This window comes from Strigops habroptila, chromosome 16, assembly GCF_004027225.2.
Source record: "Strigops habroptila isolate Jane chromosome 16, bStrHab1.2.pri, whole genome shotgun sequence".
In the NCBI taxonomy this organism is placed as follows: domain Eukaryota; kingdom Metazoa; phylum Chordata; class Aves; order Psittaciformes; family Psittacidae; genus Strigops; species Strigops habroptila.
The window spans coordinates 5,885,237-5,899,999 of record NC_044292.2 but is presented as its reverse complement, the minus strand read 5'-3'; the positions used below and the strand labels follow the sequence as shown (position 1 = coordinate 5,899,999).

At 44.0% G+C, this 14,763-nt stretch overlaps 1 protein-coding gene across 7 annotated transcripts in view; it reads right to left on the bottom strand.

Moving 5' to 3' along the window:
* Positions 1 to 14,763, bottom strand: part of PUSL1 (pseudouridine synthase like 1) — a 28,815-nt gene that overhangs the window by 6,272 nt on the left and 7,780 nt on the right. For 5 of the 7 annotated variants that reach the window (XR_003994633.1, XR_003994634.1, XM_030508280.1 and 2 more), the window contains exons 3-5: positions 11,524 to 11,711; positions 5,060 to 5,209; positions 2,710 to 2,883 (exon numbers count right to left, since the gene is read on the bottom strand). Coding sequence is in view for 5 of the 7 variants with exons in the window: in XM_030508280.1 (XP_030364140.1) it covers positions 2,710 to 2,883; positions 5,060 to 5,209; positions 11,524 to 11,711 (512 nt within the window). In the remaining 2 variants the exon portion in view is untranslated. The remainder of the gene's footprint in view (positions 1 to 2,709; positions 2,884 to 5,059; positions 5,210 to 11,523; positions 11,712 to 14,763) is intronic. The other 2 variants (XM_030508284.1, XM_030508285.1) reach the window with 1 other exon arrangement.

The window sequence follows — 14,763 nt, the reverse complement described above, 5'->3', positions numbered from 1 at the left end:
AGATGGGGGGGAGATACTTAGGAAAAACATCTTGTAGACTCTGAAAAAGAACAAGATATTGTCTTAAAGAAGGAAACTTGGTTTTTCTTGACAATCTTGCAGATAATTTTGCTTACCAGCAAAAAAATCCAGCTGTCTTTTTCCACTTGGCAGCAGAAGCCAGCACCTTGCAATGAATAATACATATTCTGCTCAAACACAGGTGACAGAGCAATAGCTCCCAAGGAAGAAGCGATGGGGCTGAGCCTCTGAACACATCCTGAGCATTCAAAAGCATTTGGTATGGATGGGGCACTAACTCCACTTCCACTGTTGCTGAGCAACTGAGTTTGATGGAAGGAATCTTTTTAACAGTTAGCCTTTTAAGCAGACAAGTGGTCAATTCAGAAGATTGGATTAAGTTCAGAAAGAAAGGAAAGAACGAGGAAGAAAAGCTGCATTATTGGACTAAGAGACCATAATTCTATGGATTCCTCCCTTCAAAATGGAAAATAAACCTCCTTAGATTAGGCTAGAAAAACAATAAATCTCTATTTGTAAGTTTTCAATGCTACCCCAGCCCTTTCATTGCAGTAACAGATCATTCTGCTACTGCACTTGAGGCGTATTTGCTGTCGTCTTTGCAGAACGGGCAAACAAACACCCAGCTCCATGACTGGATCTGTTCCCACAGAGAGAGGTTTACAGATTAAAAGTAATTAGGACACTGTAATTAAAACCCCCCAAAGAAACCCCCCCAACACCACCTCTCCTGTCACAAGGGCCAATCCTACAACTTTCTTTCTCTAGAGCAGAAAATCACAGTTGTGGTTATAACTAAGAGAGCCAAATGCCATTTTAATGCACTGAAATTAGGCTTCTCACAGCCATCCCTTCAGCCTAAACATACATTAAATCAATTAATATTGACACATTATAAAAATGACTCACTATAAAACATAAGTTGGGCTCCATGTGCCACCAAAAGCAAAAAGATTCCATCAGCAGCTTGATGCTTTGGATCCAGATTTTAGGTTTGCTCCCTCTCTCTCATGAGCTGTTTTTGGCCTCATGTGGGATGGGTTTATGCAGCAAGTTATGCAAAGAATGGCAATTTCTCTTTTTTACAGGAAAATCAAAGGGATGAAGGAGCAGATCCATATTATATCTCAGAGATCAGCCAACTGACAATAGCAGGTCTGGATTTGAAGGAAACCTGGCCCATACACACTCGCAGGTGATCTCAACGAGATTGTTAATAGTTATTTTCAGCTTAGGACTCTGCCTCTTACAACACTTCTCATTATAAAGGACAAGATAATCTTGTGGATAAAGGATTTCACTGTCACTTGTGTCCCTAAACACAACCACACTTGATGGAGGGAGCCCAAGCTCTCCATTCAGCAACAGCAACCCAATAACAAACAGCAGGAAGGCAGCCACAAGACAGCACCCATTTTTCTCTCCAGCCTTCCTTACCCCACAGGGACAGTGTTTCTTAGCTGCAAAGTGGCAAATAAACATTTACATCTGGCATTAACTGCCACATCCTTGTGCTGCAACATTGGAAGTGCCATATCCAACTGGGTGGCTCTTTATAACGTGGCTGTGTATTGATAGGCACCAGCACTGAGCAGGAAAAGCAGGAATCCGAGAGGACAGGAAGAACTAAAAGACCAGGGTTACTCAGAACAGAGAGATCTGTGTTTTCCCAGCTCCCTTTCAGCTTTTATCTTACACCACTGATGGTAAAATAAACCCTTCTAAGACATGGGGAAAGAAACAGTAGGCTATTTGCAAGCTGCAGTGAGGCTCTGCTGAAGCTTGGAGCATGGTACTTGTTGTTACAGACAGCTCAGTAGGTATTCAAATGTCATGGAGGGCTGTGGGGGAAAACTACAAAGAAAAGGGTATTCTCCTAACCAGAAAGCAGGAAAATGTGGTTTGGAGACAGACAAGAGCAAGGTTTAGCTTTCAAGCTGAAACACAACAGCCATAGCTGTGAGAGAAACCAGCATGAAAGCAAAAGCCACGATCAGATGATAAATAACCATCATCTTTCTGGGAAAAAAAACTTGATTTACTGCTAGAGAAAGAATCCATCCAGCCACTTCATTTCAATACTTGCAAGACCTGGTCCTGAAGGAACCCGACACTCCACGATCTTTTGTTTATGTAATGACTGAGGAATATTGGACTTTCCTTCATCAGCATCCCCTGGGAAGACAGTAGGAGTTACTGGTGTGAACCGAGTGGATCTGCATAGCTCCAGCAATGACTTAGGTGTTGGGTGGGTGTTTTCCATCTATTTGCAGCCCTTAGGCAAAGCTAGGACAGAAGCAGAGGAAGAAAAATCCCATTCCCTGGAAGAGCTGGTCTTTAGCAACCAAAATGAGTGTAAATGCTGGAAGCACCTCATAGGAATTGCTCTGTGCCAGATTCCATACACCAGTTTATAAAATCCTGCCTTTTAACATACAAATAACTGGACTAATTTCCCCTGCCCTGATTCCTGCTCATCTTTTTCCCTGAGGACATCATGGAGGAGAGGGAAAGAAATGTCCTTTCCAAGCTGTCACTGAGCAGAACCCTGCTGACACCACCACAGTGCTGCGAAGCAAATGTACAGCAAGCAGGAGGTCAGTTCCCCACTGCTGGAAAGCAGCTTTTGAGACAAAAAGAGCACTAGCTGAGCAGAGCAGCTCCTCAGCTGAGTATCTCAGCTCTCACCTGTGTTCATAGTGGTGGGACAGGAAACCAGAAGAGGGTTGGATGTCCACCTGGAAGATGGTTCTGACTGGATTCTGAAAAGGTGTTTCAGAGTTAAGTGAGCGAAAGGTGCTGAAGTCGTGGGTTCCCACCAGGAACTGAGCTGCCTCCTGCATGGCAGGAACATTCAGGTAACTGAAATGAAAGGCAAAAGGAAAGGAGCATCAGGTGGGACTGAGTACGTTATGTGGGTCCAAGTCCAATTTAGTTGTTGAGAGGCTTAAACCTGGCACACAGATTTAACATGGCAGCATTGTGGAAACTCATTTTGCAAGATGGAGTTTGTCTTCTAATGGCCCAAACCACAAGCCAAGATGCCAAGTGACCTGAGGGCTGAAGGTATTCCAAACCCCAGGCTGGATGAAGGGTTGGCAGGCACATGCTTCTACCCAAATCGTTACCCTGCTGTGCTGCTTGTAACAGTTCAGTTCAAATAAGTCTATTGCTGGCTGGAGTGGAGGGCAAGAGAACCAAAATCCTTTGCAGTATCTGGATCTTATAAAGTGAGGATGATGTTGCCAGGTAAGAAAATACCACACACTATGATGGCTTTCCAAACCTTAGATTTGCAACAGCCAGAAGATGAAGTTAGGAAGCAACAGAAATAGAATGAGTGAACTGTCAGAGACGAAGCCAGACTAAACCAGAGGTGGAGATGCAGAAGAAAAGGCTAAGGGTAAAACTCAGAATGTCAAGTGTCATTCAGATTTCTTCATTTGAAGTATCTAGGCCTGTTCAAAATAGCCTCAAGCAAAGGAATTGAGACAGATTTCCTGACACATTTGCTGAACAGATGCTTATTTTTCTTGGTTTTTGTAAACTTCTAAGAAAAGCCTGAGCAAATATGCACGATCCATGGCTTCAGTTTGCCAGGTCTTAACAGAAGTCAAAGTGTTTCTGAAGAAAACCAAAATTCAAGATTACATTTACCAACATCATTCATTTTTCACTGTGTTCAAGCAAAATGACCAGCACTTAGGGAACCCTGGTCACACTGAACAGCACTGATGACACCCAGTTGGCAACTCAGACACCCACAGAGGTTTAATGCGTATTATGTGGTTTATACACCAGACGTGCTCAGTAGTGCACACACTACGAGTTTCTCCACTACTAACAGTCCCAATGTTCCACCTTTTAGTGAGACACCTCCCATTCAGCATTGCTAATGGGCTCACTTGATCGTTAATGTGGTATTGCCATTAACTGCAGTGTCTGGGCTAAATTTCATGCCATTTCATAAAGATTAATGGGCCTGAGATTAAGGCCCATTGTACACATAAATATGAAATTGCAAAATTAGCTGTTATTTTTCCCTTCCACAGCCCACAGAAAGGAAAGTCAGCAATTTAATGTTAGCACAATGTCATCTTCATCCCTCTAAGACAGTTGAGATTACATTTTTCCCCTATTACCCACAATTGTTATTCCAATAGTGGTGATGAAATTGCCGCAACTGGCTGCAAACCTGTTTTTCTACCACGTTGTGGAGAACTCCACTTTCTTGACTGTATCTTTATCTCAGTACAACATAAACTAAAAGGACAATAACAAATTATCTTCTGGGGTTTGTTTGGTTTCTTTCCTCACCCACTGTTTAACATGTCCGAGGTTGTTTGTTTTTTCTTTCTAAATGGCACTGAATTTGTTTTTCTTCCCTTGCATATACAAGTACTGATCTGTTATGACTCAGTGGCTACTCCAAGAACACAAGTGAACACTGAGCCAGATACACCGGTTTGTTATTGTAGGGTTGCTTGGAGTCATTGGTCTCCCTATTCAAACATACACACAGTCAACTACCAGAAATAAGACTGGGAAAGCAAAAATAAGATTAAAAAAGAAGAATTCTCAGCCTTCACTCTTGCCTGCCTGTATGGTCACACCTAAACTCTGAGATCTGCCAGGCAATGCACTTCTGCCTGTCTGCATCATGTCAGAGCACTGCTCCTCTGGCCAGCTGTCTGAATGGGTTTGCTGTACGAACTGACAAGGTCATCTGAGGAAATGCTTATCACTTCCATTAGGGAGGGACACACAAAGTTGTTGATGGACTTTACCCGAAGCCACTGAGTATTTCAGCAGTGCTAAGCATGTTTATCACAGGTAAAACCATACAGTTCAAAAGGACTGTAAGGCTCAGTGAACACAACTCAGTGCACTTGCATCCATTTCAACAGAGAAATCTTGGCCATATGAACAGGGAACATTGGTCTCATGTGGAAATTACCCATTCCTACTTCCCCCAAAAGCCAAGCCCTTCTAGAGCGTTGATGAGGCTCCCCAGGGATGTTTAATGGGATACACTTACCCTCCCACAGGAGCCCAGCAGAGATCCCTTTCAAACACTGGTATTTCAGAATGATGAGAGCAGCCCATCAGCAGCCGATAGATGTAGGTTCTTGACAGTGCAGAGAAGCGCGCGTGGAAGCTGCTGGACACCCGGTAGGCATTCAGAATGCTGTGAGGACAGAAGACAAAGAGGGAGATGCAGAGAAATGTCATGAACTAGTTCAAAAGCTTTTGCCTGGTCACCACATAAATGGGAACTGAAACATGCAATGGATTCTTTGAGAAACTGCACTTAACATTCATTAAATCTCACTCTCCTCACAACCCATGACTAACCAGTGACCAAGGATTTGCATCTCTAGGCTGCCACAGGCATCTGTCAACTGGAAGAAGACAGATGAGACTTAACATCACCCCTGTCATCAAATACACACTGACTTTGGGTCATCTATCAACACATTTTGGGGATGCTCACACCATCACAAGAGGCTAAAACCCTTCAGCTCAGCCCTTCAGCTGAGAAATGGCAATTGGTGGTGTGTGTTCTTTGGTGCACAGTGAGACCAAACACCTCACCCAGCCCATCAAATCATACTGTGGATCTAGCTGAGGGCACATGTGTTCCCAGCCATGTTTAAGGCAAGAGGCAGCAACTTCCCAAGGCAAGCTGCCCCCCTCCAGCTGAGGAGCACACCTTACAAACACCGTGCCCTTCTGCTGCTGCAGTCCCAAACACGAGTGAGAAGGATTCCCCCACCAACGGATACCTCTGTGCTCACTCTCAAAGGTTACACAGCTCATTGTAACAGATGGAGATAGCTTTAAATCACTTCCCTCCCACATCCCCCCACAACCTCCAAGACAAAGAGGACTTTGCTGCAGCAATGAAAATAAAGGTGCATCCCACCATCACCTACATTGAGTTTGTCTGGAAATAGAATGTTGCATGCAGGAGACCTCCTCACATCTATTGTGTGCAGAAAATGGCTTTTGAGAATGTTCATGTCTATTTATCTTCCACTGACTCCGGGCAGTCAGCGCAAGGAGCAGCTCTCTAGGCAGCTGATCTCCCCTGCTTTCTTCTACAAGCAATAGGGAGAAATTGCCTTGTTTCTCTAGGCCAGCACCACCATTACCATCAAACACAGACAGCTTGGTAGCCAGAAGGGAAGGAATGAAAGCTGTCAGGGAGGAAAACACCCTTTTCTCTAGCAAGGGAGAAAACAGAGCTTCCCTGTGTTCCTGCTCCTGCCCCAAAGCATTATCACTGATTTGAACATATCAGCACAGTTTTTACAGGATTTGATTTTCCCTTATCCCAGGTCACTGGCTACTCACCACACTGCAGGGAGCACACAGCAAGGAGTCCCTGTTACACAGGCACCATCTCCCTGCAGGTGTTACTTTAGAGGATCTATTTTCTTAGAAGGTATTTTTCTCCTGCTGTGTGCCTTTCTGTCTCTGGGGTTTGGCATAGTGAGGAGAAAGGACCCAGGGCAGCTAAAACATCCAATACCATTTGGGACCAAGTAATGGAAAAACCTATTTATTTACTTGAGAAAGGTTGGTGCTCCAGGGATTTTTGCCAGCTCAAGTGCCTCTGGCTCACATCCTTTGACTGCAAAGGCTCAGACCACAGCAGAAGAAATTAAAGTTGAGCCACAAAGATTTGCAATAACAAGCCCTGGAGATTGCTCCACTGCTACAAACTCTCAGTAGAAATGCAAACTACATCCTCCAGGCCTGCGATGGAGTTTGAACTGAGGACCTCCAGCTTCTTCTAAACACAGGAATATAATAATCACCTTTATTTTCCCTTGTTTACATGCCTCCACAAGCATTTCATCTATCTTGAGCTTCTCTTATTATGTGATTTTTATTCAATAACCATCCTTTTACTCCTTCTGATAGAGTGGTTCTTTCAGAAAAGCCTCGTTTTGCTCACATGATCTTCCACACAGGCACCTTTCCTGCCTCTTCCAGCAGATGCAATTGCCACCAGAAGCTCTTTCTAGCTAGGAATGTCTTTCCAGCATTTCTTCCAGCAGCTGCATTTCAGGCCTTGTTAAACTCCCATTATTTGAAAGCCTGCTGGTAAATACAGACTCATGGCATTCCTTACCTTTTCAAAGGAGCCTGAATTTCAGAGGAGGTTGAAGGAAGAAAAAGCCCAAAGACATCTAACTAGCAATGGTAATTTATTGGATACAAAGATGTTCTCCAGAAGTACATCCTACAGAAGCTAAATGGCAATTTGCAGACAGTGGGAGGAATCCCAACTCTGTCTTCTTGTCCCTCAAACAGCATTTACTGTGTGCTTACAAAACTGACACCAGAAATAGAAGGTGTGAGTCTACTGTATTACCATCCCTTCTTAAGGGGCCAAGTCCTCCTGAAGTTACCTCATCTATGAAATACACTCTGATCTTTGTAGACAAGATCCTTTCAAATATGCTTTGCAAATATAAAAGACAGATCAGGTGATAGAAGAAACCCATCATGCTACAAAAGGTTATTATTACTGCTGATACAGTCAGCCAGCTTGGAATCTTGTTTCCCTTCCAAGCTCTATCACCAATAACGTGTTCTCACAAAGATCCCTCTCTCCATCACCCCCTGCTTGCAACCACATGAAAGTGCTGAGTTTTCTCTTCAACATTAGGAGAGAATTCTTCTTGGCAAAGTCATATTTACAGAGGGAGGGGATGGTTGCTGAACACACTCAGGCTTGTGCCCATCACCAAGCTCTTTAATGGAAAGCAGCTGAACCATTTGCAGACCAAGGGAGGAAGGAGAAGCAGAGCTGAGTGCATCCTGAGAAACCCAAACTCTAACTGATCAGGACTGGACCGCATTTGATCAGAAGATATCACCCCTGATAAGGTACCTGTCAGGTCTTAGTGTGAGACAAAAACCTCCCATCTGTAAGATCCCACTGCTGCCTCCTTTCAGAGATGCTTCTTCAGCAGCAATCCTCTTTGCTCTTTGACTAATCAAAGCATCACAAAGCTCACTATAACTATGTATCTATAGGACTACTAGTATGGGAAGTGGCAGGTCACAACAGTAGTTTTTATTCTCCAGGACAACTCATGCCATTAAAGTCAGACAACACAACTCACAAGTTCCAAGCCTAAACTCAGGGAAGAGACACTCAGATTCAGTGGCTGGTGACACACAGAACAGACCAATTATTACAGTGGTACCCTCTGGCTGTAAAATCACCAAGTTTTGCCTCCCAAACAACTGCTTTAGTCCTTTAAGGAAGGAAATCAAAACTATGACCTACTTCATGCTCCCTGTTACAGCTAAAACATCCAGAAAGGGTTTGACTTCCATTGATTCTGACCTACTTTTCAGGCTGAGCAAAAAATAACAACTAAAACCCTGCATAAGTCAAATTCTATTTCAGAATCTTTTCTTTTTCATTTAATTGACACAGCAGTCTGGAAAGAAATCACCCCCAGCCCCTCAGCAGCTGCATTAGACTCTTCACACATACGTCAAAGAAGGTGAAAGCTATGGAGGGACATAACTCTCAGATGTTAAGCATGCAACTTAGCTATCTTGAGAGAAGGATTTGCTTTGTGTTCTGGCTTCTCAGCACACAGGAATCTAGCTGTTACTTTAAGAGGCAAATGGAGGAACTGGATTTGTAAGTGCAAGTCTGTCAATCCTCTATTATCATGCTAATATTCAATCTCAGGTTTGGGATGCATGATCTGACTTGTTACTGGATGGCCGTCCATGGGCTGTGTAGTAAAAGCAGTGAAGTCAGTATTTGCTTTGCTTTCAGGTACCCACTGTGAAAAGTTTGCTTTCAGGGAGACTCCACCAACCCTGCAAACTGCTAAAACACATTTTTGCAAATAAGGTTTGGGGGAGAGCAATTTCCTTTACACATTTCTGGGGACTGACAGGGATACATTTCTAATGGCAGTCACACTCTGTAACAAGCCCAAGCAGCATTAACAGTCATCTCACACCACGCTCGGGTTGAGCTCACCTACTCCAGGACATCACAAGAGGGTTTTATGGAGGGACAGTAACAGCGAAGCCAACGTGGACAGTCAGAAGACTGTTAGGAACAAAGTGGTGTGGCCTTTTACTGTTCCCAAAACTAAATGAGGACTGTTAAAGGAACTGTAAACAGCCAGGGGAAAAGGTCAGCTGAAACAACATAATAAACAAGCACTAACAGGAACTATGTGCCTCTAGTAATAAGGCTCTCACAGTGCCTTCCAGCCCTCTTTCCTGAGCTCGGATTCCAAGGATTTTACTTCCTCTTCCCCTTCACCCTCTGATGGCTCCCTTGGTACTTGTTTGGAGGTGAAAGAACGCAGCTAGCTCTGAGACAGCAGCTGCAGCTCCTGCTCCAGTCACTGACCGGGATGAGAGACTGCAGATAAAAGGTCCCACTATATTTCATAGAATGGTTTGGGTTGGAAAGGACCTTAAGATCATCTAGTTCCAACCCCCCTGCCACGAGCAGGGACACCTCACCCTAGACCATGTCACCCAAGGCTCTGTCCCACTTGGCCTTGAATACTGCCAGGGATGGGGCATTTACCACTTCTTTGGGCACCCTGTGCCAGCACCTCACCACCCTACAGCAGGTTGGAACGTTTACAACATGCTTTGAAAAGGTCAAAGCATGTGACTGAACTGCAGATCAGCACCTTCTGCAGAGCATGTCACAGCTCCAACCAACCCATACCAGCTCCCTGTTTACACAGCATGTGGAACATGCAAGAAAGACCTCCTGGGAAAAAAGTAACACCATCATTCACCTCTCCCTCCTTCAGACCCCAAACTATTCGAGCACCTGCACATTAAGAGCCGGATTCACTGCTCCCCAAGCTGTGGAGAACTAGAATCTTCCATTGCAACACCAAGAACAGATGTAACTACAACGTCAGTCCTCAAATACCAGGCCTTGCTATGCCAGCATTTGTGTCAGGCCCTGTTTCACAAAGAGATTACAAAGTAAAGCAGACTAGGTGAAGCATGAAGGGGGGAGTGTACTTCATAGTAATGTTGCTAATTCTTACAACAATCCTGCACTGGGGTGGGGAGGGATGGGCTTTTTGGTCCTGGGCCCTTGCTCTGGCATGGGGAATTTCCTCCATAATCTTCCTTTATGCGCATGCCACCAGACATCAGAAAGACTGAAGTCTGGCACCTTGCATGACAGTTCTTCTGCTCATCTAAATACCTCCTGTAGATTTACCCACCTTCTTGCACAACACTCTGAAATGCTTTGACACACTCTTCCATAGGGTACCTCTCAGAGATTCAAATCCTACTGGACCAAATCCTGGACAGACACGGACAATCTCTGCCATCAAGAGTTTAGTGTATGCAAATCAGACAAAGCAAGAGAAGGAGGAATAGACCACAGCAGAGCAGCTGCTGGCAAATGGCATGTTGATTCTATGACACAGCACAGATTTGGCTTTTAAGTCTAAAAACCCCAATGTTTCATTGAATTTATCCTTTAACCATACAAATGCACCCATATTTAGGGAAGAACACAGAAACTGTTTGACAGCTGACAGAGAAACTGCACAACAGCTTGAGAAGAAAAGCAAAGAACATTGAAATTCAATCCACCTTCTGAAAAATTCACCCTTCTGAAAGGGTGTAGAAACTACTCATCTAATTGATGCAAATTCTAAACAGAAACTGTTGCTTTAATGATCATTTTTTTCTTCATTTGGGGGTGGGTATTTAGGCTTTGCTTTCATGCAGAATAAACTCACTGTGACATTCTTCAAGAAGTAATAACTCTAACAAGAAGAAAGAAGGAAACAGGGAGAAGAAATGGCTGTTCTGCTCTCTGTAGATTGTTGTATCAACATTCCTATGCAACACTTCCTAGTCATTAACAGTTGGGTGTAGTATGAAAAGGACTTTATCCCATTGAGTAAAACAACAAATCTTGCTACAAAAATATTCAACTGCAGCTTTTAATGTAACTTTTCTAAACCACGTCAAGCAGTAGCCTTGGTCTAGCAGGGAAGAAAAGGGGCTGAGGACATGGGAAGGGAGGAGGAGACTGCCAACGCTAACAGCAGTTTTGTTTGCTTGTTCTTCATCTTTTTGCATAGATACAGGTGAGAGGCAATACTGCAGCCAGGTTTCTGCTAAGTGCTAATTCAAGAAACAAAGGAAATTAGGGAGTTTGGGGAATAAAGCAGCACTGAAAGTTAGATACTAGTGTTCTAGCTCATGTGGGAAAGTAGAGTCATCCCAGTGGATTCAATACTTACATGGTGACCCCAGCCTCTCACAACTACTCGTTTTAGGGGTACCAGCACAGATGATCTAACAACAACAGGGGTCTGGTGGTAGCAGAAATACACATGTGCAAGGGAATGGTTTGGCAACATATATAACAGGGGAAAATATATCTTGTGGGTGAAGAATGAAATCGTTGCATTTCCTCCTTTCTCCAAGAAGAAGAAACTGCCACCAACTTACCAGATTGGCTCAGGCTTCAGGTGGCGATTAAGACCATAGACGAGCTGTTTCTCTTCAAAAGCTGGCTTCCCTGGAGCCCTCTGGATGTCGAGGTGAGCAGAGTTGCAGAGTGCATGGACACCAGCATCTGTGCGGCTGGAGATGTGGAACTTGACAGGAGCAACGGGCTTCAGGTTCTGCACTGCCTTCTGGAAGCCAAGATGAGATGGGATTTATGAATAGATGACTTGCTCCAAGCTAGCTAGGAAAAAACATCCTCCTCTTTGCTAACCATATGTCTCCTTATTACTCACACAAAGAAGTAATTGGGAGTTTTACCGTGGGCTGCAAAGAAAGGGATGGAGAGGAGCCTGTTTGGGGGACTTCTAGCACCAGTGGCTCCTCACCTTTTGTCCTCAAATCACCTCAGACAGAACATGCAAAATGCCACATGAACTTCCTTACATGTACTAAGTACAAAAATCAGGCTCCCCATCCTTACTGTATATCTTTGAGTGAGTAGGAAACAGGACAGAGAATTGCCCATTTAAACCTAGACACCATCCCTGCAATTTACTGCCAAGAACTGGACTCAGATTGCAGAACCCAAGCCTTAAAGGGATGGAAACAGCATGCAGGGATGTCTGAATGATGTCAGCCAAGACACCTGAAGGAGCTCAGGCTGCATCCTTCACTTCCAGTGCAGGCCAGAATAGTGTCAAGTACTGCAGCTTACCGCTGCAGGCAGAAGTTCCTTCCCATCCACAATGGGAGCAGGGCTACAGAGAGCAATATGCTTCCATTAACTGTTGAGAGCAGAGGAAGAGCCAGGGGACCAGAGGAGTAGTAGCCCAGCACTGATGTAATGCATTTATTAGTCCCACTGAGAAATATAAACAGATCTAAGAATCAGGACACAGCTCATAAAATACATGAGTAGTTGAGGAGCTGACACTGAGCTATCCCAGCAGGTACAAAGAACCACAGGACAGACACAGGCCACTGGCAGTCACAAGGTGGGATTTCCTTATATTTGCTGCTTCCGTAGTTGCATTAATGCAGGACTTGGCTAATTCTTGAGTACTATTTTCCTCAGGAGCTAGAGTTGTCTTAATATTCAGGTGATGTCTCACTCACGCTAAGACCTCTGCCACAGCAAGACTAAAGCAGAAAACAATCAACATTATTTACACCATCACACTATTCAAGTTTTACAGTCACAGAGTTCAAGCTTATTGGAGCCAAAAGGCTCTAAAGTTACACTGCAGCTGAGATGTACTTTAAAACTTAGTTAGCAAACTGTACTGCAACAAGCTGAAACTTACTATTCTTAAGGCAAGGGGAAGGACAGACATTGAGATCCTCTAGGTTTTGCATATGGATTTTGGCACGGATTTGCTGGAGAGCCCACCTGTGGCTTGGCCTGTTGTTTCCCTTTCCCAATTGTTCCTGTCCACGCAGCTGGCTTTTATCTCCCCACCCTGTTTCTGCCTTTCCATTCTGCCCACTAACAAAGGACTGGAAAAACAACTGGGTGAATTACTACACATTCCTGCTGGGAAAGTAAATAAAGCCCTGCTAAATGAGTCATTAATATGGTGTCTTTTAATCAAGATGCACACACACAAGAGGGAGAACAAAAGAGATACTAACATGGTTAATTAGATGCTACATACAGAAGGGTCTGTCTAGACTGGCCTAAGTTTAGTAAAGCCAGGGTGGGTTTTGGTAAAGGACAAGCACTGGTAGGTCAGCAAGTTCATGGAATACTGATGTTAAAACCATAGTAGGTCTTACCTACAGTAAGGTTTTAAAGTAGGTTGCTGGACCACTGCAAATTACAACCTTTTTCTTTGTGAGGACAGGCCCTTAGAAAATCCAATGTAATTTGTTACAAGGAATGAGTGAAGCAGATCTGAAAGACTGAAAAACAAGAAGAAAAGGAAAAAACCTGCTGAATGACTTGAAATATCTTTCCCTTTCCCATCTCCACTCCTGAGTAGTGAACCAATGGTCTTTATTTGATTTTCATTTGGTTCCTAGAGGCAATAGTTTGAACTGCTGACTCACAAATACCTTCCAGACTCCTACTATCGAGCAGACAGGATTCCGGGCTCTCGGAAGTATATCCTTAAAATGCATAGGGAGGTAAAGGAAAAAGTGCAACAGAGGTGCAGGGGAAGGCCTGGGAAAGAAAACAAAATGACCCTAGCTTTTCCTCTTCCTAATCCTTCTATTTGGAGTTCACATGTGGTTACAATTAACAACAACAATCTTTATTTATCACCCTTAAGCAGAGAGAACCAGACAGAAATTAAATAGTTTTCTGCAGTAGACCTTGGCTTGTGCCTCAGCAATTTGTCTTAAAGCAGAAGCTGCATTTTAAGAGCGTGGTTTCTGCAAAGATATGTTTGGGTTTTGCAGGCTCCTCCCTTCTTCCACCCTCTTCTCCCTCTCCTTTCCCATCAAGCAAAAACCAGCCAGTGGAAACACAGTTGAGTGGGGTTAGAGAAGGAGAGAGAACAGGAGAGAGCATGGAAAACATCCTCCTCTCTTGTTAGGGGCTTGGAGAAGTTTGGATGCAGCACGCCTTTGGATCCCACCCGGCATCCAAAGAAAGCTGGACAATAAGAACACTGTTTGGATCCCATCTCCTTTGCCAATAGGAGCTGAGCCCTACTGGAGAGGAAAAGAGGATTGCAGACTCCAAGGCAAATCTGGTGGTTTCCCCCATTCAGGTCAGCCAATGAGTCCACAAAGGTGCAGGACTGAATGACAGCTTCAACAAATGGTATTTTCACAGCTGCCCTTCTCCAGTTTTCTCCTGGGCAATGCTCTCTGGAGAAATGACTGAAGGATGTATGTGCTGGGCATCCAAGGAGGAATACGACCACCACCACCACCAAATCTCAGTTTGTGAAAGCTAAAAGCTTTGTGGATTCTTCCTCCAGCCTAACAGGCATGCAGCTGATAAGGTACTATCAACTGCTGCCTCCAGTTTCAATTCTAGTATTTCATTTATATCCAACCCTAATTAATCTCCTTAAAAAGAGTTTTTATGAACTGATAAACTTCTTTGCGGGCAATTCAGAAGTGACCCCTTCACCTAGGCAAATGTCTCCCATCTTTACCATCTTGATGCCCTTTGAGCTTACAGGCAAGCTGATGGTTTCCTCCTCTGGTTCCTGTATACTTTCATCTATGAGTATCACCCACACTGCTAAAAACCCCACATTATTTACATTTAGTAACTGCTTAGAT